The following is a 26693-nucleotide window of genomic DNA, read 5'->3' on the forward strand; positions in this document are numbered from 1 at the left end:
GGAGCTGCAGCTACACAGCGATAAAGCACTTTCTGTCTTGGGGGGCCTAAGTCCCAGGCAAGGGCAGCTAGTCGACCCCGAAACACTGACCAGAAGCCAGGATCCAGTTTGTTTAAGGTGGCCGTCAGTCCTGCCTGAGCAAGAAAGAAAACAAAGCCCCAGGCAGTCTGACTAGGGAGCTAAGGTCCCTTCCATTAATTGGACTGATCTCCTGATTCATTTATAAAAGAACATATGTCTTTCTGGGAGAAGCAGCAAAAAGAGGTGCTCTTTCAAATCACCCCAGTCTCCTGTGGCTCCCCCAAATCCTCTAGGCAGAGAGGAAGAGAGAAGTTGGCAGGTTTCAGCATATTAATAGCAAACGACAAATTAGTAACTATGTACTTTAATCTTCAACATTCATAATTGCACAAAGCATCACACTCATCATTTAAATAATACAATATCAATTAATCTAATGGAGAAACTAGTAAAGTATAACACTAAAAGCAATACCTCAAGCATGTAAAAAAATGTCTGATAGTAACATTTAACACAAAGCACAGACTCAGAACAAGTCTTTTGAGGAATGGATGTTTAAAATCCTTACTAGTGGGGCAAAGCACTATGAAGAAATACACATAAATTTATTCAACCTGTCAGATCTCTCAGGTAAACACACAACAGTTCTATTAGGTTTGGCTAAACCAACTGTCCACATATACACAGTGGCTTCTAACACTCCAACGTGGTTTGATGATGGGAATGCAGAATCTGAACGAAGGGAGACTACTATTTACTTTCAAAATAGAATCAGGCGGGGAAGTCTAAACTCGTGACTAGCCAGCTTTAAAATGGCATAATTGGAACTTTGTTACAGACAAAATATTTTTTCCTTAAAAATGCATATTTGTCAAATGGCTGAAAATCTTATCCATGCTAAGGGAAAGTTGAGTGGAAAAATTTACATTTTTCTATCTATGCCGTAAAGAAAATAAAAAGCCAGAGCATTTTGGCATTAGCAAAGGGCTAAAGTAAGTTCTCAGGCAATAAATTTATGGGGAAACACGACAGGCTCCTCATTAAAGCTATATGTACGCTGGCTGAATTTTATACAAGATTCTTGAATCTTGTGGAAAATTGGGCACGGCTGGACATCTCAACAATATCCCTGGTTTGTTTGTATTCTAAAGCATCGGAAAATGTTGCACTTTGGAAATCAAGTAGAGAGGAACAAACACGCTCTAAATCAGAACTGGGCTGAATCTGAAAGTTATTTTTCCATATGTCTCTATGAGATATTTATTACATTTATTTCTCTTACAAACACAGCCCCCATGCTAGAAATACTGCGGTGCTTTTTTTTTTTTTTTTTTTTTTTTAAGGTGGAGAGAAAATAGTACCGTGAAGGCAGATCTTAGCCAGCAGCAGTAACCAGCGGGACAGGCAATTTTCAGTTGGCTTTTAAGAAGCCGGTTGCCATGACAAAGAGCACAATTTATTTCTTGGTCCCTTATCACAGCTACGATCACAGACCATAAAAATTAACAAGGCTCTTTTCTTTTTCCATGTAATTTCAGAGTCCCTCATCCTTACCTGAGGTCTTTTGTTCCCCCAATTAAATGGAATGAATGTCAGTCATCTAGCAATTCAATTAATGCTGATTCAAAATTCCGGCCAAAACCAGAATCTATAATCACAACTTCCTAATCACAGCTCAGTCATGAGAATGAAAAGTAAGCAGGAAATTGCACTAATTACTCAATTAGACTAATACTGTATTCCTAAGCAAGGGCTTCGGGGGCTGCCAGCCCTCACAAAGGACTTCGGGGTCCTGCTCACCTTGTGGGTCTCCAGTTGTCTAATTGAAGCTGATATTTTCAAGTGGCCATAATTTCTATCCACCTCACGTGGATGGGCCCAAGCTGGGCAGTGGAAATTCACAACTGCTATACCGACCACAAGAGAGGGCCTGCTCCGGGGGGCCTGGCGGGGATCTCAACACAGACCTGCACAATGGCCAGGGCTTTCCCGGGAGAGGCCCTCCTCCGGGGGGTGAAGACAGTTGAGCGTACACCTTTCTGGTTCCAGGAAAACATCCAGCGAGGGGAACGTTCGGTAAGTGTGTAGCTACTCTGCTAAACCGTAACACTGGGTGATGCTCACAGGCACTGGCCTCCGGACTCACGACAGACGGCGCTGTGCTGGGCAGAGAGCTGCGCAGCCGGGGAGCCCGAGCTGTGTGGGGCCCGCGCGTGGCTGGGACTTAAGACTCATCTGCACCTTGGGGACAGCTTCTTGCACCAAGCCTACCTGGGGAATCCTTCATGAAATCAAGAACAGTGAATGGAAAAACTGACTGGGGAGAACACACCGGCAGATGTGACTGAAGTATTTACAGAACAACACAGGATATAGCTCAAACAAGCGGGACCTTATTATCATCATCATTATTATTATTATTTTAAAAAGCCTACTCCTCCACTCAATTAGACTTTTTTTTCCTTTTCGGTTTCAAAAGACTTAAATATTCTGTAAACAATAAGGGAGACACTGGAGCCTGTCAGGCCTCTGATTTTTGTGGTCACCTGTCAAAATCCCTCCCATGTCGGCCGAGGGGAGCGGAACTGGACACGGGGAGAGGGAAGAGGGCCTATCCCACATGTCCCAGGCTTTCCTCTGCAGCAGTTTCTGAAAATGACCAAATTGGGAACTGCTCAGGGGTTCCGAAAAGAGAAAAAACATTTATTTTATTTGACTAAGGGAGACAAAGTCTTTACTTCCAGGGTTTGCCTTGCTGGTGTCCACTGCTGAGTGAGCGCGGGTTCGAGTGGCCGGCAGGGCTCCCGGCAGGGCTCCCGGCAGGCAGGTTCTGACCACTGCGGACACCAGGCACCTTGGAGTCTCTTCCGGAGAAGTTAGCTTGGTTCAGCCGGCCTGAAGGGAGCAAGAAAGCAGGAGCAGAGCTACAAGAATGATTCCAAGGACAATCTGCCAGATACACTTTTAGGCTAATGAAGTCCTAGTCTACAGCCACTTTTAAGCTAACGAAATCCTGTGAGGTATCTGCTTTAGGCCAGTGATGACCTACTCCTCATCCTTCAGATCAACTGGAAGGTGGGGAAGGAGGCAGGGAAGGAGGAAACCCAGATAGCCTTTTCCCCTTCCTGCCCATAACCTCAGCAGACCTAGCCTGTCCTTCATCCCTTCCTTGGTAGAGAGGAATGCAGGGTAAGGAGCACTTAGTGGAAAGAGAATAGAAAGTAGCGTGATCCAGGTAAGGTAGGTAGAAGGCTCTCAGAAGTTTAAATGTACCCAGAGGAAGCAGAAAGAAATGAGAGCCTTCCAAGAAGGAATCTGAATGCCTTAAGCTCAGCTTCTCAACTTTGCCTGAGATGGACATTTTGATAAAGTCTCTTCTCTGTGTCTCTGCCCAATGCCTAATTCTTGCTGCTATCTGCAATCATCTTCACTGTCCCCTCTCCCTAGACCTGTACCACATCCTCCCAAATATTTTAAGAATTTAATATGAGAGATAAAGCTTTTCATACGCGGTGATGTTCAAAGTTGCAAACCTTACATTCCACAGAAAATATTAAAGGTCAACATATCTTACTAGAATTATCTGCAGGACCCTGATCCTCTTCCAGATAATATTCTATCCTTTTTAAGTCTTCTGGGGTAAATCTCCATTTATTCTCAGCTGGTAGGGGCGGCACTTTGGGGCTGGATCGTTTCCGGGCAGAACCAGGAGGAAGGGCCTGCTGGCAGTGCACTGGCAGGGAACCAGTAATTAGTCCTTCTGGGAATTTCTGAGCTAAGACTTTTAGACCTAGGTTTAGAAGAACATCAGAAAAAGCAGCGTTAACATGGTGAGGCCAACCCAAAACCTGCAAAGAAGCCTGCATGTCTTCTAATCTTTGATCACCAAGTTGAGGCCAACACAAGGACATGAAATCTTTCTTAACTGTTTCATCTTTGAGCAACTTACACCAGAACATGTCAGGAGTTACATGGGATTCTGAGAATGCCGCAAGAAGCCCTTTTGCTCACGTCTTCAGCATTAGGGCTTTCTCACAGAGCCCTGAAGCAACATCATTATTTTAGGAACTAAAAGCACGTGCTGATAGAGCTAAGGGAAGTTTCACATAACTCGTGACTCCTTTTGCCAGCATGGTTTTCTCTCTTTCCAGAACACTAAATTCTGAGCACGGAGAGGAAAAAGGTGATGGAGGTGGGGCTGAAGGACTGCGAGTCCAAATATCTGCCTTTTAAGTCCCGAGCAGAGCACGACTTTGCTCACCTCCGGAAAGCATGAAGAGATTTTCAAATCCCCGCTCACACATGGTGGTGGCTGCCTGGCTGGCCAGTCTTTCATCGTCGTCATACAGAATGATGATCTTGCCGTGGGCATTTTTCTAAGAGTCAGATGAGTTAAGGTTTCATGGCACCTAGCCGATGCTCCTAGACTATCAGGAAGGCCCAAGGGGGAGAGGGCTGTCACAGTCACCCTTCTGAGTTCTGAGGAATGTCGGATGAGCCCATTCTTCCTATTGCACCAGTAGTTATTGGATTACTGGGTTTTTTTCCTGTCATGAAAGCCTCACAAACTAGTATTCTTTTCTTTTACAAAGTAATGCTACCATGGTCTAAGACAGGACTAGTTACAGACTTTACACCCTTTAGTTCTTTTATCCCTACAATCCTGGAAAGTAAATATTACAATCTCCATTTTCTAGACAAGGAAATAGAAAAACTTCTATGTCTGATGTGTCCACAGAAGCCTTGTTTATAATAATTAAACATGGGAGCCACCTAAGAGTCCAACATAGGAGAACATTCAGTAAATTATAGTAAATCTGAAGGTGAGATATTATACAGTATCAAAAATGGAGTTTAGGCCGGGCGCGGTGGCTCACGCCTGTAATCCTAGCACTCTGGGAGGCCGAGACAGGAGGATTGCTCGAGGTCAGGAGTTCTAAACCAGCCTGAGCAAGAGCGAGACCTGTCTCTACTATAAATAGAAAGAAATTAATTGGCCAACTAATATATATAGAAAAAATTAGTCGGGCATGGTAGCGCATGCCTGCAGTCCCAGCTACTTGGGAGGCTGAGGCAGAAGGATTGCTTGAGTTGGAGGTTGCTGTGAGCTAGGCTGATGCCACGGCACTCTAGCCTGGGCAACAAAGTGAGACTCTGTCTCAAAAAAAAAAAGAATGGAGTTTACAAAGAGCTTGTGTCAGCATGGGGAAATATATTATAATACGAAGTGAAAAAAAGCAAGGTACTAAGTTACATATACAGTATGATTTCAACTTTCTAAAAAAAAACACATAAGAGACAGTCTGGAATAAAATATATCAATAATACAATAGGAGCTATTGCTCAATTGTATAGATTACAGGAGATTTCAATTTTCTTTTTCATATTGATATTTTTCAATATTTATTTTCTACATGTAAGTTTTTTATAAATGAAATAAATTAAAATTTTAAGAAGAAAAAATTAAAATAAGTTTACTTCTTAAGTTCTACTTGGGAAGGCTTTCTGGGAGGGAGGGAAGCTCTTAGGACTATTCTCAATGGATCCTAACCCTTAACCTAATGTTTTTTGGCCCAATGCAGTATAGTTTGGAAGTATCTGTCTTAATAGAGTCAGAATTCTCAGCTAGGAATCCAAATTCTAAAAGATGCTAAGCTGATTAATATCAAAGGTCCTTCACAGTTTTGTTTTGTTTTTTTTAACCAGGAGGATGACTCAAGATAAATTTGATTCTTACAATCCTCATACTACTCAACTCCTTAAACTCAACTCCCGCAACAAAGGATACATATTCAAGAATATCATTTGAATAAGGGTTCATTGTTCTAGACAGAGTTGCAATTGGGTAACTGTAAGCTGCAAAAAGAAGAAAAAGTTTAGAAAGTCTGTAGTTCTCTTAGTACAACTTGGCCCTAATTCCCAGCTGGTTTAAAATCTAAGATAAATAAATATATTTTCAAAATCAATGAGCCATTAACTTAAGTATTTTTGTGAAAGAAAAGAAACAAGACACTATGAACAAAGTATGAAGCTTCACTTCACTGCTTCCAACAGCCATCTGTGAAAATCACCAGCCCAGCCCAGAGCACTAGAGTGGCGCCAACCCTATAGGTTTCCATGAGGGATGCAGCTAACACGTGGTTGGCTTAACTGCTGACCGTGGGCTGTGGTTCAAGTCTGCCTGGACTCAAGGACAGACTCTGTTCTTGAGCATTGAGTACACTTTAAAGCCTTCTCTCTCTCACCTCCAACAATGTGGCACTGCTGGTAAGAGTCTCTATCACGCACATCTAGCAGCAGGAAGGGACAGTCAGGATAAGGTCTGTCTTTGGTATTGGGCTCTGCTTTCTTCACTAGCCCTTTGTCCAGATCCAGTTCCCCAACACCACTGATGACGCTGCAAGTGAAAAAGTAGGTCAGCAGAAACTAGTCAGGGGTTGGTGGCTTAAAGGTAAATGCGTTTCTTCAGTACAGTGAGACGAGTGCTCAGTAGTTTTTCAAAAGATGCTTCAAAGAGAAAGGAAAGTGGATATCGTGTCTCAGTTCCGCCTCTGAATGCAGCGTCCTATGGATTCCTATTCTATCACACTGGGCCCCAAAGAGAAGATCCACGGGTCCCTACTCACCTTCAGACAGGGCATGTTAAGTCCTTACATGACTGAGGGGGTAGAGACTGTAGGGCACATGCTACCTCCAGCAGCAGGGGCAGCATCCAGAGAAAGAAAGAGGGGAACAGTTAATCCAATGGAATCTGGAGGAATGTAAGAAATCAGAGCAAAAAGGGAAAGGATAAGGTTGCCAGGACGGGAAATATGAAAGTTGTTACTATGTATATGTAATATATAAAGTAATAATAATACTTTATAGATTTCATATACTTATCCAGTGACCTATTCACTGTACATATTGAACCTTAATACTTGCAATAGTTATCTGTACTTACTTTCATTTTATAGGTTCTAATGTTGGGGTGGAAGAGGCTTTTACATTTGGTGACATTCATAGAATGAGACAGAAGAAGGGCTGAGATTAAAATGAGGATGTTTACCACTGACAGTTCTTTTCTAAGGTCATTAAGTCACTAAAATTGATCACCATCTTAATATCATAGGAAAGATGTGGTAAAAACATGAATAAAAGGAATAAGAAGATTAAGTGTTATGAACAAAATGGCAAATTGTGAGACATCTGTATTGGAATAAGAAGATGGTTACTTGCCTTAAAAATATTAAGACACATATGCTAAACTACAGATTAGTATGTAGCATAGTTCCTCTCCCGCCACAACAAATCAAATTTTGCATTTAAATACGATAAATACTATAACTCTTAGCCAGGCCTGGTGGCACGCCTGTAATCCCAGCTACTCGGGAGGCTGAGGCAGGAGGACTGCTTGAGTCCAGGAGCTGGATGTTGCAGTGAGCTATGATGATGCCACTGCACTCCAGCCTGGGCAACAAAGCAAGACCCTGTCTCAAAAAAAAACCAAACAAACAAAAAAAAAAACTATAACTATGCCAAATACTGCATATTTTGTTGAACCAAAAGAGAAGAAAATCCATTTGATATGAAACTGCACCTGCAGTGGAAGTCCTGTTGGCCTATCTCTTCTTGGATGCATTTTTAGAGTCTGTTCATAAAAGTAGTATGATGATGATGATGATGATGATGATAGTACTGATGACAGCAATTCTTCCTCTAGAACAACTGTTTTTACCAGTAGAAGGAATGGCTATGTGCTGAATATCAGCAATGTCTTATAATCAATAGTTAAAATTTGTGAGAAAGGACTGCATGGAATAAAGTCCATGTAAATCTATGGGATAAGAAGGACCATGGAGTAGAGAGGGAGGAGTAGAGAAAAATAAAATAAAAGAAATAATTTTGGCCGGGCGTGGTGGCTCAAGCCTATAATCCTAGCACTCTAGGAGGCCGAGATGGGCGGATTACTCAAGGTCAGGAGTTCAAAACCAGCCTGAGTCTCTACTATAAAAAAATAGAAAGAAATTAATTGGCCAACTAATATATATAGAAAAAATTAGCCGGGCATGGTGGCGCATGCCTGTAGTCCCAGCTACTCGGGAGGCTGAGGCAGGAGGATTGCTTGAGCTCAGGAGTTTGAGGTTGCTGTGAGCTAAGCTGACGCCACGGCACTCACTCTAGCCTGGGCAACAAAGGGAGACTCTGTCTCAAAAAGAAAGAAAGAAAGAAAGAATTTTGAAAAAAGGACCAGCCATGTGCAGTTTTAGAATCAACACCAAGTGCTGCTTCACCCTCCTTTGCACCTATTCAGCATCGGAGCACCATGTGCAGCACTGCAACTCTAGACAGGGTAATTATAAGCTGCAGCAGACAGAAAAGGGGTGGTAACTATATTCTCTGAATCAAAAGATACTACCTATAAAGCTAAGTCCTAATAACAAACTTATGTATAGGCGAGAGAAGAATGGAACTAAGAAGTGAAAATTAATACTCTATTGATATAGTCTTACATTAACTCAGCAAGAAAACTGTGAAAAAGGTTCAGGAGGTGGTGTTTATATAGAGAAAACTCTATTGATATAGTCTTACATTAACTCAGTAAGAATACTGTGAAAAAGGTTGAGGAAGTGGCATTTATATAGAGAAAGTAGAAGGGCTGGGATTAAAAGGTGGAACTTTACAACTGCCAGTTTTGTTTCTAAGGTAAATAAATTACTGAAAGTGGTTTCTAGATTAATCTGAAGGGAAAATACAGTGAAAATATGAATCAGGTAAGAGTACCTCTGAAGAGTTGAGCGACTGGAGTCCCCTGCTCCCGTGCTGTTTATGAACTGGACAGGACTAGGTGACTGCTCATCCGGGCTCCCTTTCCCATTGGTCCTGGCAGTGATTTCAGCATCAGGGTCTGAAGTTGCAGAGTCGTTGTCTAAAATTTGCAAGCGAAGAAATAATCAAATTTAACCTCAGCCTTTGTATTTACTTATTAGGCAGATCCATGAAACTAAGTCTAGAAAAGGAAATCTTATCACCATTATTCAATTGTTCTGGAAGTTCTAAAGCACAGGTTCTCAAAATGTAGTGGACCCCAGGTGTCCCTAAGACTCTTTTGGGAGGTGTGTAAGGGAAAAAATATTTTCATAAGAAGTCACAATCATTGTATTTTTCACCATTATGTACACATTCACTGTAAATAAATAAGGCAGTCACACTAAAAAAGTCCCTGATAAAGCAGGAACAATTAATAATTTTAAGTACATGCCTTTTTAATGTTTTATGTGATGACATGGGGAGTCCACATACAGTTAAGTTTGCTACATACCCAATTACCAGGGTTATCTCAAGGAAAAGGATTAGTGTGATTGTTGAGTTGCGAGCTGAACCAGCCGCTTTTGCCATGAACACCTTTTTTACTTGGAAGAAAAATTGACAGAAAAACTACTGTACTTAGACTTGTGTATTTGGCAGACATTTTCTCAAAAATGAACTAAGTAAGCCTGTCATTTCAAGAAAAACTACTGATGGTATTTGTTGCTAACGATTAAATTTTGAGCAAAACTCAGAATTTGGGAAACTGTATTTGCCATCAGGAGCTGAATGAAATATGGGTAGCTGCTTTCCACACTTACAGAATTTTCTGATAAGATAGATGTTAAGATTAATAAATGTGATTTTTTTGATAGTGTGTAATGAAATTCACTAACATTTGCAAAGATCTTCATAACACGGTGAACCAATATTTTCTAAATGACCAATGTATGATTCATAATAAGGTAAAAGATTCATTCAAAGCGTGAGATAGACAGATGGATTTTAAAGTATTAATAACAGGATATGAAATTATTGATATGGTGGCAGATTCCACATTACAGCCAACCTTTAAGAAACTACCAGTTGTCAACTTTTGGCGTAGTATCAAAGAAAAATATCCACAATTATCTGAAAGGGACATATTACTCCTTCCTTTTCCAACTACAGGTCTGTGTGAGCTGGAGTTTCTTCATGTATTTCAATCCAAACAGCATATTGCAACAGACTGAATTGCAGAAGCAGATAAGAAAATTAGTTGTTTTTATTAAATCAGACATTAAAGAGATTTGTAAAATATGTAAACAGTGCCATTCCCAATAAAATTTTGTTTTAGAAATATAGCTATTTTTCATAAAAGTATATTATTTATATTTGACTTTTGTATTTTAGTATTTTTTATATTTAAACAATAAATAAATATTGTTTAAGTTCTCAGTATAAATTTTTAACATACTAATTAATAGATATAATCTACATAAGCCAAAGGTTTTTGGGGTTCTCAATAATTTTTAAGCAAGTAGAGGGAGACTGAGACCAAAAAGTTTAGTAATTTGCTATTCTAATTAATACAATGAGAGAAAAAATAAAAATAAGAAGCCTAATTATTAAAGAAGATATTAAAATTTAATTTGCATATAATATACCTATTATAGAAACTTCAAGCAAATACTATCAGAATAAGGGCAATAAACATATGGTAAGATTAAAAAATGCTAATAAAATATTTTTATACCAACTAAAAAGTAACATGAAAAAATCTCATTTACAGTAACAACTGCAGCTGTAAAATATACTCACCTAAAATTAAACCTAAAACAAATGTAAAGAACTTAAAAAACTTATAAATCCTTTTTATTAGACTTATAAAAATTTTACTTAGAGGCCATAAAGAAGATCTCAATGAAGATAGTATCATATCTTACATATTCCTGACTGGACAACTAAATGTGAAGTGAAGTGAATCCTTTCCAAATTTAATTTTTAGCCTTAATACTAATCCCAATGGGATTTTTAAAAACTTAAAAGGATTTCAAAGATAAGAAGAGCATATGTATACACACACACACCCCCCTATAAAATTAAGGCTAATTTGGAGAACTTGTCTTATCAAATAGTATCATATATTGAAAAGGTAAATGATCAAAACAGTACAGAAATACAACCAGGACAATGGAATACAGTAGAGAACATGGCAACAAAACCTAGAACATATATAAAAAGTTAATATACCCATATCACAAATCAGTGGGTAAAGGGAGAACTATCGAGCAAATGGTACCGGGAATATTTTTCAACTATCTGGAAAAAGAATATTTAGATAATCACTTTGCATCATATACCAAAATACATAATAGATGGTTTAAAGTAAAAAAAAACAAAAAGCCAATAGAAGAAAATATAGGTAAATAGTTTACTTTATTTTGAACTTTATGAGTGTAAAGCAATAAAAGAAAACACAACAGTAAAGGCTAATAGATATGATCATGTAAAAAAAACTTGATCTCATATATGTCAAAAACTAACAAAAAAAAGTTAAAAGATGAATAACAAACTAGGAAAAATATCTACAACACATGTGAATGAGAAAAGGTTAATATACTTAATCGCTTTAAAAATTAACTTGTTCTTTAATGTACACAAGGTAAAAAATGCAAAAGGATCAAGTGTACAAGGTAAAAATGCAAACAACATAAAATTGTTAATATGGAAAGGAAGTCTTCTTTCCTGCAGGCCTTCCTCCCCCAAGGAAACCACCTTCAGATACTATGTCTCCTTCCAGAAATAAAACAACTACATACTTTTGCATGTATTTCACTTCCTCCCCGTCTTACATATCCAGGAGAATTCTGCTCATACTGTTCTGCACTTTGGGTTTTTTGTTTGTTTTGTTGTTGTTTTATTTTTACTTAATAACACAGCTTGGAAATTGTTCCAAATAATCAAGTAAGATTTTTCTCATCTTTCTAGTAATAAAAATCAAGTAAGATTTTTCTCATTCATTTTCAAGGATGCATTCATTTTTACTGCAGGACGGTAATCATAATTATTCAGAGCTCTTACAAATCAATAAGGAAAAGACGAACATCCTATTTTAAAAAAATGGGAAAGAGTATGTAAAGTTCTTAAAAATATTTGATATGACCAGTAAACACACACATACACACACACAGAGTACATGCACAGGCAGCTTAACCTCACTATCAGAGAAATTAAAAATAAAACTATTAGGTACTATTTTTCATCCATTGAATTGGCAAATATTTGCAAAAATGGTAATAATTCAGCATTGGCTAGGTCTAGGATGAGGAGAAAAAGGTCTTTTCATTCACTCTCAGTAGGAATGCAAAGAGGTATGGCCATGCTGGTGGTAGTGTGGCAATCACAATCTAAACTGAACATCTACAATGGTTCCACCCATTGACCATGTGCAGCCATTTATCTTCGGGGAATCATACCAACATTTATATATATACATTGCAGCATTATTTTATAAAAGTGAAACATCAGAAAAAAACTGTAATCCCCAACAATAGGAGAAGAATTAAATATCCAAAGGATAGACATTATATGATAACACAATCTTTACAATCATGCTTTTAAAGTCTATTTAATGACATAGGAAAGTATGCATGAAAAAATGTTAACTGAAAACAGCATAATACAAAACAAAAGAATATGGATTTAATTGGGGTGAGGAGTTAGTTGGGGGGAAATGGACTAAAATATTAACAGACATTAGTTATTTAGATTTTCTCCTTTATATATTTTTTGCAGTTTTCTAATTTATTAGAGATATACTTTTAATTCAGGGAAAAGTGATAAAGGAGATTTTTGTATTCTATAGCCAATATGCATACAGATACAATCTGTTCCACAGGCACTCCAGAGTGAGTTATTATCTGTGTAGAGCACTAGAAAAACACTAATATTATTCACATATTATGGTGTCCTATTTTACAACAACAGCCTATTTTCCGTGCAAATTTATCTCAGAAGAGAAAATTGCATGTCCCTATATGTTCTGGTGCTTCAATCTCAACAATGAATTAAAGGACCAAATCTAGGTGCTTATATAACCTGGTAAAAATTGGGAGTACTTGTATGAGGAGACTCAATTATCCCTGTTACAAAGAGCCCTTATTTCTCTGCCGGTGAGAGGCATCTGTCAAAGATAAATTCCTGTCATTTTCAGATTCCCTTTATCCTGCCTAACAAAAACCAGCCCAGGGAAATGACAGTTGAGTTGCACAAACCCCAGTGTTCAGACTTCCTGAGAAACTTGTCTTGAAATCAGAAGTCAAATTCCTGACCTACATCAACCTTAACAAAACATTCCCAACCTTAACAAAAAATTCCCCTTCAATAAACAGCCACACATTGATCGCTGGGTACTTCAGGATAAAATAAAGACCTTAACTCTGTGTATTCTTTTCATGAGAGTACAACTAGGAGGTTTTATTTCCAACTTGGTATTTAAGAAAGGAAATCTGGAGCCTACCTATCTTTCTAGCCTTATCTCTTACCCAGTCCTACTCCTCCCGAAGACCACAGCCGGATTAGATTACCTAACTGCCCAGACACGCCTGTGTCCTTTCATCTCCATGCCTTTCTCAGGCAGCTCCTCAGCCCCCAACCGCCTCACCCTTAACTTGCACCTGTTAAGATTCTATCCCACTTAAAGGACCAGTTCAAATGCCTTCCGGAAGCCTACTTTGTCTTCTAACTGCAAAGTACCTTTCCTTCCTTGGAACTCCCACAGCATCCCACATCTCTCTTAATCCCACTTTCCAGAATCCCTGCAGGGTGCAATGCAGGCAGTGCTGGCTAGTACTGGAGACCCTGAGATTCCTATCCTAGGCCCATTCTACTAGCTGTATCGCCTGGAGCAAGTAAGTTAACCTCTGAGGCTTGGGCTTCTCATCTGCAAAGTGTACCTTCCTTCTAGAGTTGTTGAGAAGATTAAATAAGAAAACTCATGTGAAGTACTCAGCAATATATATTCAACAAATAATGGTTTCCTTCCATTCTTCCATTTAAAAATTCTGCCAGATTAGTAATTTTGTGGTGCTGTTATCATTCACCCCACCCCACCCAACACACACATACTCGTGCACGTACACACGTGACCATAAATTCCACATAGCAGAGTTGTGTTTTGTTCATCTCTGTACTCTCACAGCACCCAATTCTGAGACCTATACATACATATTAATAGAATACTAATAAAAATTTGTTGGAAAAAAGTATAATAATTAGTATATTAAACGCATCTAAAACATTTAAAACTATAAGCGTCAGAGCCAGCAAACCAGATGGCTTATTTTAAAGAAATAAGAATTAACATTTAAAGCACCGGATAGCATTTCTCAGAGAGTCACAATCTAATTACAAATAGGTACATCAAAGTCTCGAGTCCCTGTGAACACAACAGCAAATGTGTACATGGTGAGTACTTTGGTCAAATGGTCAATCTGTTATTTTTCCCACATCCTCAATTCTCATTACCTTCTAGCCTCTGAATCTCCTCGGCTGTCACTTCCAGTGTTTGATCAGATAGGGAAGCAACTTGGATGACCTGAGGAAAAAAAGGATGAAATGTGTGGATGGGTGTGTGTTTGTTTTTAAACAGAGGCAATTTTGTCTTTTACAAAAGATGAGGAAACATCAAAGATCTCTTGTTTTAAGAAGCTGTCAGTATTCTCAACTGGAGACTAAATCTCAGGCTCCCTTACTTTTGGAGTGGTAATTATACTGCAGATGATCATTCCAGAAGAAAAGATTCATTTAAAACATTACACAATAAACTTAAAAGACAAAAAGGATAATTTAGGACAAGAAATTTTAAGAGTTTAAAACTACATTTGTATATATTCTGGTCCCAACAGAACACATTGTTTCTGGAAAATGCAATACTGACCTACAATAACATAGAATGGTAACAGCAATTCTCCACTTGATGCCCGGCACTCTAGACCGGGCAAATAAATGTAATAATGAATATACTGATTATAGCATTTTATACCCCTATACAGTGTTCATTTTTAAAGTACTTTTCACAACTTCGCCCATAAGATCCAAGATCCAACTTGAGTTACACCAGTGGAACTCTTGTTTGGGGGCAGGAGGGACACCTCCTCCATAATTTTCAAATGAAAGAAGAAAGTGACTTATCCAAAATAACAAAATAGCCATGGAAGAATGATTTGGAAAAGAGCTCAGTCAAAAAAAGGGGAGGCTGGGCACAGGGCTTCATGCCTATAATACCAGCACTTTAGGAGACCAAGGTAGGAGTATTGCTTGAGGCCAGGAGTTCAAAACCAGTCTGAACAACAGAGTGAGACCCCCATCTCTCCAAAAAAATAAGAAGAAAGAAAAATTAGCCAGGTGTGGTGATGGTTGTGTGCCTATAGTCTCAACCACTCGGGTGGCTGAGGCAGGAGGATCACTTGAGCCCAGGAGTTTGATGTTGCAGTGAGCTATAATGATGCCACTGGACTTCAGCCTGGGCAACAGAGCAAGATCCTGTCTCAAAAAAAAAGAAAAGAAAAGAAAAAGAAAAAGAAAGAAAGAGAAAAGGGGAAACCAGGGGGAATCATTTGGTTTTCACAGAGAAAAATGTTGAAATAATCCAGAATCCAGAATTTCAGATTCTAAATTTTAAGTTAAATGTATAAGGAAAAATAAAACCTAGGCCGGGCGTAGTGGCTCACGCCTGTAATCCTAGCACTCTGGGAGGCTGAGGTAGACAGATCGTTTGAGCTCAGGAGTTTGAGACCAGCCTGAGCAAGAGTGAGACCCTGTCTCTACTAAAAAAATAGAAAGAAATTACTGGACAACCAAAAAAAAAAAAAAAAAAAATATATATATATATATAAATTAGCCAAGCATAGTAGTGCATGCCTGTAGTCTTAGCTACTCGGGAGGCTAAGGTAGGAGGATCACTTGATCCCAGGAGTTGAGCTAGCCTGATGCCATGGCACTCTAGACCGGGCAATAAAGTGAGACTCTGTCTCAAAAAAAAAACAAACAAAAAAACAAAAAAAAACAAATAAAACCTAAACCATCAATTTAATGAATTAAAAATTAAAATGCATTTATTTTATAGAATTCTTACCGAAGAAGAGAAAAAAATTTCACACCATCCTCATGTGAACATACCACACATCAATTAATTCTCTCTTAGGTGAAATACATACAAAGAATCAGAAGAAAGTCCTCTGCAAACATTCCCTAGAGTTGAATTTAGAAATACTCACATAAAGCAGCATAAAGTAGACAGTCTTTACTCCAATGAAAGATCATTAAACTTACCAGCTGGGCAAAAGTTGTAACTTTTAGTCTCTTAAAAAGCTCATCTTTTTTGTACCTATAATCTGAAAGCAGATAAGACAAATATTTATTTAGATTTATTTTGCCTTCTTAAAGCTATTCTTTCTAGTTGTCAAATTATACAGTCTATCAAGTTATTTATATAATTTTATATACATTATTTCAATTGATCCTTGTGATATCTTTGAAATTAGGTGTGGCAGGTGGTATTTTCATCTCTTCATTTTTTTCCCTTTTGCCATTAGGAAGCTTAAAACTAAATTTATAAGTCACTTTTATGTATCTAATGACTTTACCCCTTCCCTTTATTTTATTCATCTATTATTTTCCTTTCACTAAGCTGTCTCTACTTTGACCACATTGTATTGTGTACATTTTTGTAAGCCACCTTAAATCCTTTCAGAACAAAGCAGGGAATAAACGTTTGCATTTTTCAAACGAGGACAGAGACCCAGAGAAGCTGAGCTGCCCCAGGTCAAAGAGCTGGTAAGACATTCACACCCCAACTATTCTGACTTCAGTTTGAAAGGAGAGCAATAATATTCCTATGGTTACAGGCTATGCTGGAGACATAGGACAACACTTTTGTCTGTGTGTGTGCTGGGCACACAGTTATGATTGGTCCTGATAATTTCTTGGTATCAATTTCTCTTCCATTTTATTTCAATAAAAATCAACCGGGCTGAGAGAGGTGGCTCATGCCTGTAATCCTAGCACTGTGGGAGGCCAAGGTGGGAGGACTGCTTTGAGCTCAGGAGTTCCAGACCAGCCTGAGCAAGATCATCTCTACTAAAAATAGGAAAAAAAAAAAAAAAAAATTAGCCAGGTTTGGTGGTGGCTGCCTGTAGTCCCAGCACAGGAGTTCTAGGTTGCAGTGAGCTATGATGGCCCCATTGCACTCTAGCTGGGGTGACAGAGTGAGACCCTGTCTCAAAAAACAAACAAACAAAAATCCAAAAACCAAATCTATTCAATTTTGTAGGATGAAAAAGTTTTGTAGTTCTCTTGTACAACAATGTGAATATACACTACTGATCTGTACACTTAAAAATGGTTAAGATGATAAATTTTATGTTATGTGTTTTTAACCACAATTAAAAATAAATAAAAACCAACCTTAAACACCAATATTTATTCAGTGCTATCTTTACAATTGAATATAACTCAAATGCAGATACTTGTGTTAATAATTCTTCAAATCATATTAAAGTTATTAAAAACTGATCCCATTTCCCTTTACTGAGTATCTTTCCCATAGATACATGTTAAAAGTTAGTTACCTTCAACTTTTCTGAAGATGACTGCCAACTCTGAACAGTTTTCAGTGTTGTACACCACCCACCCTTATCCTTTCCTCCTTTTCTAGGTTTTCACATTGGTACCCATGACTTTTTAAATATGGCCTCGACCTCATTATTTCAGCATTACTAAAGGTTAGCTGGATAATTGCTATGGCCTTCACTGCATAAATGTCTCATAAGCCAGGACTCCTAGCAACAAAGGGAAGGATTAAAGGTATTTGAGATTATTTACCTGGTGTTACTAATCATTTCCATGAACTTTTCCAAAAAACCAGCACGGACTGGATAGTTATTTTGGAGGATAATACAATCTTGGTTTACCAAGCACCTTAAGACTCAGAGTCAGGAAATGATACCACCTTAAAAACTAGCCTTCTGTAAATATGTCAAGACTTTTTAATAAGGAATTAAAACTTCTCTGTTCTAAAATGTCTTAAAGAGAGCAATTTGGCTAATAACAGACCATTACTTCTAGAAAATTCTTAAAGCCGCTTCATCAGAATGCAACAAAGTAATAAATCTATATGCAACGGAGCTTCTAAAACCTGCCAGGATGCAGATCCCAAATAGGCTGAGCAGAGGCTTTAAAAAGTACAACTGAATAACTACAGTGTTCCTATCAATTGCCACCAACTTGCCCACCAAAAGTCATTTATGCAAATCAAAACAGCAATAAATCAGCCAATGGAAACAGTCAACAGCTTTCAAGTAGTTTGCACTGCAAAATTTATCCATTGATATTCTTTTGGTACAGTTACATGGTACAAAATACTTCTAAATATAAGATGTACATGTTAAAATCACCTGTAACTGATTTTGAGATTACCTTGAACAAAAAAAAACTAGACTTTGGTATATTCTAAGGATTGGCATCTCCGCTGTCCTCTGAGCAAACACTAGAAGCCCCCTGTATATTTGAGCCTAAACTCTACGTACCTGGTTCTGGTTTAGAAGGGCAGCCATCAGTAGGACTTTCTGACATTATTACTCAGATATAAAAGATCAAACTAGACGTTTTACGGTAAGTTTTAAATTTTATAAAAAGGATTACTTGGAAGGCTCTGTCAGTCTGTCCTCGCAAGAGCGAACAGAGCTTTAAGAATGGAGCTTCTGCTACTGTAGCTTCTCCCAAACTCTGTGTTGAAGACAAACAACCCTAGTTTCAGATGTGTTATCAAGTTTGCTTCTTCAGTAAGTCTAGGGTCTAACTCTGTCTCTCTCGAGTTACTGGAAGGACAGAGACCTGACTATCTAGGATGTTTCATACTGGGTCCAACTAGTGTCATCTAACCGCCAGAAACCAAGAATAGGCTTTGTAAATGGTCAATAGACACAGAGTGTCTATTTTCCTCAGGTAGAGTTGAAAGAATATTCAGATTACAAAGGATTTTTGCATTTTCACGGTTCTGTTGAAATGCATTATTAGCAAAGGGAAGTTGGGCTCACAGTGGAAGACAAATCAAAGGAAGTAACAGAACAAGGTCTGTGATTTCACAGAAAGACATGGCATCTAAGGTAATCCGAGGAAAGTGATGGGTCTAGGGTGTCGTGAAACAAGGGAATACTCTCCTCCCTTTCAACCCAAAAGAACACTTACAACAGAAAATGGGAAAAGAGAAGGAAATCACTTCCAAAATGTAGATGCCAAACCAGAAATCTAAAGCAACTCTGTCAGGCAATCAGTACAAAGTGTATGAAACAGGGTGACAGGAACCTCTTGCCTCACTAAAAGGAAGCCCACTACTCCTAAGGAGGGAAGGTGATGTGAGCATTTTCAGGGCTCTGTTCCAAGGGTATTTCTTTTGGGAGATAATCTCCATTTAAGGTTTAGATATTGATGAAACCACATTGTACTTTTAAGAAATGTTTTAAACAAGGTTTTGTCAATCCGGGCAGAATGGGACACGTTTATGGGACAAATTTCTAGTGAGGACATGTGAGCTCATACTCAGCTGCAGATGGACGGGAGCTGAAAGAGACCACAAATTCAGACAGAAGTAGGCCAGCTGGAGTTTGCCTGCCGTGGAGGAGTTAAGGGTGACAACAATGAAGTATAGGTGAGTAAACAAGATTTTTTTCACAGTTCAAAATTTAATATATATTTTAAAAATATTTACTTATATGATAATGTGAAATGTAGAAGAAGAAAAGAGAAGGATACGGTGACATTACATATGTATTTTTAAATGTCTAGAGCCTAGCCTGTCCAGCCGAACACGGCAAATAAAAACAGCATAAAGCCCGAGTCCAAGCCTATTGTCTGAGGCTTCCAAATACTGCAGCAATTTAAAAAGAACATTTTCACTTTAAATTAAAAGGTCTGCTGTGCAAAAAGGAAATGTTCTGGTGTATTCTGGATTTGTAATTTTCTCTTCCAGGAAGATGTATTTTACCAGAGCCAAGTCCTGAACTGTGATCAATCAGAGTACCTCTTTAGCACCATTAGCTAAATACTCCCCTTGCACTGGGTTCTTTTATTTAAGCTACGAGCAAGCCATTTTCGAAAATAGATGTTTCTACTTCTTCTTTAATTCTGGCCTTGAAGTATACATTTTACATCAGTTTTGGATACAGACTGAAAAATTATGATGTTGTGCAAGGGCAACACACTCAATGACTAGTAACGTGTCTTTGCAGAAGATTAGTTTTTAAAAAGGATGTGGATGAAATATGATTAATTAAAAGAAAACAGACTGCAATGAATTGATAATGCATAACACTAAGAATAAGCTCTTTCTTTCCTATACTTCTAAGTCTTTCATGAATACTGTAATTTATACGCACAAGAATGTTATGAAGAGAGATATTATTACCCCTTCATCTCAAGTATAGACAAAATAAGAAGATAGAAAATATTAAATACCTTGAGGAAGGCCATGAAGACTGTAATTCAATGAAACTACAGGTTTAACTAGAGCTCATTCCACCATTCATTAACCAGAGCTCATTCCACATTCCAATATTAATATCCCTTAGGGGATGTAAGTTGGGCAGAACTCAGGCCCACAGGCCACAATCTTAGGAGCTGACCTAAGGGATGGTAACCACTGTCTCCCATATCCTTCGAGGCACCTGCCAGGCTCACCTGGCTCCTATAGCTCTCCAGGCGCGTCAGCTGTAGAACATGGTTGTTAGTTAATAACCAACTTATAGGACAACTACAAAGTCCCATTTTCCCAAACCATACTCACTTTTTTTGATCTCTTCTAGCCTCTCAGTGTATTTAGTCATACTGTTACCTAAAAAGAAAATGAGGATTTTAGATATGCTTTAAATGGAAGAAAATGAGTACCACTGTGAAAACAGAATGGAGAAAAAGTATTCCCTAAGCTTTCCTATCCTGTTCTCTTGGGATTCTGGACAGTAGGCACATGAGCCACACATAGTAAATGGTCTTTTTATTTATTTTTATTTTTATTATTATTTTTTTCTTTCTTCTGTTTTAAAAGCAAAGTCAATGGTCTTTTGGATAATACAGCATCATTGAAAGATATGGAACCAAGGAAGATGTTTCATCAAATGTGTTTAAGAACTCCCACACAATACAGATGTCAATTTCTTTTACTTCTTTTGAGTTGAGGCTTTCCTCTTCCTTTCATTACCCCCATAATCTTTTAGTGGGGAAGACAGACAAGGAGCAAGGAAGAAACAACATTCTTTGAATGTCTAAAATGTGCCTTTGTGGCGACTCAAGTAACCCTTTCCTCTCCGCTTTGTCTTTGTGGTTTCCTCCTCTTCCCTGAACTTGGTCTTCTACTATTCATGCTCCTGTTGCAGCCTGAACTAGACCACACGCTCCATACACTAGTATGCACTATGGGATTGATCTGCTGAGAAATAGCAGAAGATTCCTACCACTGTGGAACATCCTGAGCCCTTCATGTGTTACAGCCTGGTTCTACAATACTAAGTACCAGCCAAGGTGGTTTGGAGGTTTTCATACTTTAAAACTGGGCCAGGATCATTTTGGTTTCCAAATGAACTACATTCTAGCTCTCGAGCCAGGGGCTATTATTTTTTAATGGGCGTGCTATGATTCGATTCAATTCAACACAGTAAGCTCTATCTGGCACCTAAAACGTATGGCAAAGGGAAAACATTCAAAATAATTTCTCATTTGTAAAACTGTGTTCCTAACTTTTTAAGCCTTGAGAGAATCTAGTCAGATTCAGCCTCAATTTCAGATAAAAGAAATGTTTTTAATTAATGGAATGAATTGACATTTTCAACGACTATTCTGAACTTCATGTTTGGGTCAGAAGTAGAGGAAGAAAATCCTTGCTTGGAAACACAAAATACATTTTCAAAAAACAACTTACTTCATTTGTTATTACTAAATCTTTACCATGAATTCATCATGTAGTAAAAATCCACTGTTGGTTTTTTTTCCCATCTTAAGTGACACATTTTCTATATCAAGGACCAGAAAGGAGGATTCAGTGTAGTCCTAGACCCAGACTGTGTTCTTCCAGAAGTTCAGAGAAAAATGAAGGCAGTCAGGGCTACTCAGAAGGCCTGAGTCTTCTCAAGAGGGATACTGAGTATGTCTCAGAAGAGGCCCAAACATTGCCAAAGAACAGCATTAGAACCAAGTACCATCTTTTCTAGGTTCTTCAGACTGCAAATGACCTGAGATGTGACCAGATCTTCAGAGCAGAAGGCAGGAATTCTTCCTGGACACACATCCCGCCTCCCTACTGCAACTTTGAACTCAGGCGTGGACTTGCCTGGTCAATACAATGGGGGAAGAAGATGGCAAATCAGTATGCTGTTCGGCTTCCCACAGTCTTATTCTTAAAATATTTTACATAGCAGCCCTTGGTTATATGTCCCTGAGACCCCCACAGTTGCATGCTGTTGATGTGGTAGGCAGCTTCTTTTGGCTAGGAAAGCTTCATGCAGTCTAGTCAGAAAATTGAGGGACAAAAAGGATTACTGATCTGGCCAGTAACCCAGCAAGTTAGTAACTAAGCCAGGATTTGTATTCCTAACCTCCTGGTTTTTAATATGGCTCACAAAAACACATGGCTTTTGCAGTTGTGTTGTTTTAAAAACACGACTCATCATGAGGTCAATTTGTAGAAAGTGCTACCCCCTTAATAGTAGCAGGTGGGGACCATCTCATGCTATAAATTCCCTAAAGAATGGAAAACATGATGCATGGAAAACAATAGCCAAACTTATTTATATAGTCTTTATTATTGAAACATTGCATTTCCAAACCACAGTGGTTTCTACTAACAAAATGTCTAAAGTTAATTTCTCTTTTAATTCTGAACATTTCCCAGTATTCACACAGCACTTCATCTGTATCAGCCACCCTCACAACACTAGGGGGTAAGCTGCCACACCTACTGTTTATTTGTTTATTTGTTTTTCCCACTAAATGAGAAGGCAGAGAAACAAAGTGTTTTGCAGAATTATACAAATATTTGGCAAAATTCAGAACAAATCTGAGAGGGCTATTGATAAGAATCTCTTTTCATTATACACATTCATTCTATCTGAGTATGGGGGAAAAATGAGAATGGAGGATTTTGGCTTTGCTTCAATTTTAAGAATGGAGAAATGAGACACAAAAAATGGTTTTAGGAAGTATGAAAAGTGGCATTTTATCCCACCCAGTACACTGCTTGTACCTTAATTAAGCTGCTTATCTTACCATATCCAATTGCATCTGAAAATATTTTTGACTACCTTTTAAAAAGACTGAAAATGAATCAATTTCATAATTCACTTATTTATAAACACATCTTTGTTTATATAAAAGGAGCCAAAAGAATGTCAGAGAACCAACTTTTCAAAAATTTGAAATTGCACATTACTGCCAGATAACATTTTCCGAGATAAGCCTTTGATTAAAAAGAAAAAAAAAGTCAGTGGCTCCCCAGTGCTTACTGAGTAAAGCTTAAACTCCTTGCTGTAGCACTAAAGATGCCAACAGCTGATTCTTCAACGTTGCCTTAATTAGACAAACTCTTAGTCTTCAGTTCTTCATCATATCACCTTCTCCATGTAATCATAATAGTTCACCCGGTGGGAAGTGACCTTTCTCTGCTTTGAACTTCGATAGCACTCAGCTTACCACTCACAAGGCATTTAATCACTGAACTGTCTTATCTACCTTATTAGATGGAAAGCCCAAGATTATTTACACACGCACGCACGCAAAACACACACACCATCTTTATCCCTTCTGTTGTTTAGCATAGGAGACACTCAAAAATACTTGCTGAATGAAATATACTATGAAGATCTAACACCTGAAAAATCCCTATAAAGAGTTATTTTATAATGTAAATAATCACATTCTAATTTTGTTTGAGTTTTTGCATACCTGATTTTCTTTAAAATATATATAACTTGACTTACATACAGTATATGTTGTAACTACCAATATGACCCTAACTGTTTCAGGTCTTAGGCAACCTAGAAATAAATAAGGTGATTTAACTTCTACTTTGTTTACAACTAAAGTTGCAATAAAAGATATATAACAAAACTTTTATAATTATAATCCAGAGAAAGAAACAACCCAACTATGTCATAGTACAATGCAAAGATAGAGCACAATTAGCTGAATGACTCATTCGTTAGATTTTTCCATTGTTTTCCTATAATTTAATAACATTATTTGTACTGAGCCAGTAAGAAAAGTGAGTGATTTGAGCAGCAGTAATCTAAAGAGGATAAGATTTATAAAGCACAAACTCAGTTGCTAAGAGACAACTCCACAGCTTTATTTTTCTTCAATATTTCCCTCCTCTACAGGAGAAGTTCTTTTGGCTGGGAAGAGCAGAAAGCGTGAAAAGAGGCACAGTAGTCCTTTGTTAACCTCAATAAGTTATACGTATGTATAGTGCTTTCTGGTTTGTAAAAGCCTTTCACATACATTTCTTCCTTTGACGTAAGAAACAGAATTAAAAACCAAATGAAAATGAAGAGTACATAGTTTGTAATGAGTTTGAGTGTCTAAGATCAAGGCTATTAGTGAATATTCAGGAAAAGTAAAGACTAAAGAAGAAAAGAGAAAATAACTAGTTTGTGTAGCGATAACAAAAGACAGGCGAATTTTTAAAAAAATAAAAATAAGGCTAAAAAAGACTGAATAGAGAAAGTCTATAGCATTTTGGAAAGCTAAAGAAATCTGAAATTAGATTGAATACAGATTGAAAATAAAAGGACAATGCAGCCAACAGAAGAGTGTAGGAGACTAATAGAGAGCCCTGCAGTTTGGAAAGTGGCCCTTAATCAGCCTGCAGTGCTGTAAAACAGAAACCCAGAGAGGGTGCTTGAGAGTACACAAGAACCCTGCAGTGGAGACTGAACAAAACGCCGTCAGGGATTTCACCAGAAGCACAATCCATTCATGGCACAGGCTGGCAATGGTGGGGAGGTGGTAAAATATAGTCAGGCACCTATGGAACAAAAGAAATATTTGAAGTTCAAAATAACTCTGAGATTTCTAGCCATGGCTATACATAAGTGCTTGAGTTTGTGTGAGAAGTAGAGTCAGAAGTATAGAAACAAAAAATAATCTTTACCCAGGAGGAAGACAGCAGCCTTTGAAGAACTCAGTAGAAGGTGATTTGGGTGAACACAGGAGATATCACGAAATTCTTGAATTTCTTGTGATTAACTCTGAATTGCTCACTGTTTGGTAAGAAAAGATTAAAGACCCATCTATTTAGCCTAGAAATGAGAAATACTCACTTATTCCTGTGTCTACTTTCATTGCACTGACTGCTGAGCTTAAAAACATACCACAGATGGGAACTCCTTACTCTTACTTGGGCTATAAGGTCCCTCTTGTGTTTTCTTAACCAGGACTCCTTACTCTTTTCACCTCATGGCACACATATAAATGATAATATTTGGACAAAACACTGGATTTGGGCTGTTCCAGGCTACCCAAAGGGCTGAAGGGATCTGTATCTTGGCACATCACCTGCGGGCTGCTGCACGCCAGGTGAAAAACTTCCTCTGAATACCCACAGAGATAAGACACAAAAATGCATAGAAACACAAGCATCAACATAAAATCTCTCCTCTAAATTGACTTTAAAATAATTTCTAAATCTGAAACAACAAAAAAAATCGAACACTAGAATAAGACTTCTCTCCCACACTGACTTTAAAATACTTTCAGTTTTAAGCAATGAAACACATTTTGGCCCTTTTAAAAGCTTTACAAGACTAGTTTGGAAGACTCCTGCTTCCAGGAAGATAGGGTAGATGTATTTTTCTCTACTCCTCCAGCTATATAAAACAAAAACCCCGGACAACTCATAGAATGGCAGAAAATACTTGCAAATCATATTTCTGACAAGAGTCTAGTATCCAGAATTTATAAAAGAACTCTATAACTCAACAAATAAGAAGAAAAATAACCTAATTTAAAAACTGGCAAATGATTTGAATAGATATTTCTCCGTAGGAGAGATGCAAATGCCAATGATCACATAAAAAGGTGCTCAACATTATCAGTCATCAGGAACACGCAAATCAAAGCCACAATGAGATAACTACTTCACGCCCACAAAGATGGCTATAATCAAAATGATGGATAATAACAAGCATTAGAGCGGATGTGGAGAAAATAGAGCCCTCCCACGTTGCTGGTGGGAACATAAAAGCGTGGCTGCTTTGGAAAACAGTTGGGCAGTTCCTCAAAAAATTAAACAGAGTTACCATGTTCAACTCCTACGTATACACCTAGGACAATTAAAAACAATTAAAGACAGAAACACGTTCACACAAAATGTGTACACTGATGTTCACAGCAGTGCTATGGACAGAAAGTGTAATAATCCAAATTCCATCAACTGATGAGTGAACAAACAAAATGTGGAATAGCTATATAATAGAATATTATTTGTCAATAAAAAGGAATGAAGTAGTGATACATGCTACAACATAGATGAACCTTAAAAACATGACACCAGGCCAGGCGAGGTGGCTCGTGCCTGTAATCCTAGTTCTCTGGGAGGCCGAGGCAGGTGGATCGTTTGAGCTCAGGAGTTCGAGACCAGCCTGAGCAAGAGCGAGACCCTGTCTCTACTATAAATAGAAAGAAATTAATTGGCCAACTAATATATATAGAAAAAATTAGCTGGGCATGGTGGCACATGCCTGTAGTCTCAGCTACTCGGGAAGCTGAGGCAGGAGGATTGCTTGAGCCCAAGAGTTTGAGGTTGCTGTGAGCTAGGCTGATGCCACGGCACTCACTCCAGCCTGGGCAATAAAGTGAGA

General features: G+C 38.1%; 1 protein-coding gene across 1 annotated transcript in view; it reads right to left on the bottom strand.

Moving 5' to 3' along the window:
- Positions 1 to 2703: 2703 nt before the first annotated feature.
- The window catches only part of CEP41 (centrosomal protein 41), a 43057-nt gene continuing 19067 nt past the window's right edge, over positions 2704 to 26693 (bottom strand). Inside the window, exons 3-11 of the mRNA XM_012789230.2 lie at positions 20633 to 20680; positions 16123 to 16184; positions 14317 to 14386; positions 8785 to 8929; positions 6267 to 6418; positions 5810 to 5877; positions 4283 to 4397; positions 3596 to 3811; positions 2704 to 2916 (exon numbers count right to left, since the gene is read on the bottom strand). Of these exons, the coding sequence (XP_012644684.2) occupies positions 2756 to 2916; positions 3596 to 3811; positions 4283 to 4397; positions 5810 to 5877; positions 6267 to 6418; positions 8785 to 8929; positions 14317 to 14386; positions 16123 to 16184; positions 20633 to 20680 (1037 nt within the window). The 3' untranslated portion in view covers positions 2704 to 2755. The remainder of the gene's footprint in view (positions 2917 to 3595; positions 3812 to 4282; positions 4398 to 5809; positions 5878 to 6266; positions 6419 to 8784; positions 8930 to 14316; positions 14387 to 16122; positions 16185 to 20632; positions 20681 to 26693) is intronic.

Source organism: Microcebus murinus, chromosome 9 (assembly GCF_040939455.1).
Source record: "Microcebus murinus isolate Inina chromosome 9, M.murinus_Inina_mat1.0, whole genome shotgun sequence".
NCBI classification, from domain to species: domain Eukaryota; kingdom Metazoa; phylum Chordata; class Mammalia; order Primates; family Cheirogaleidae; genus Microcebus; species Microcebus murinus.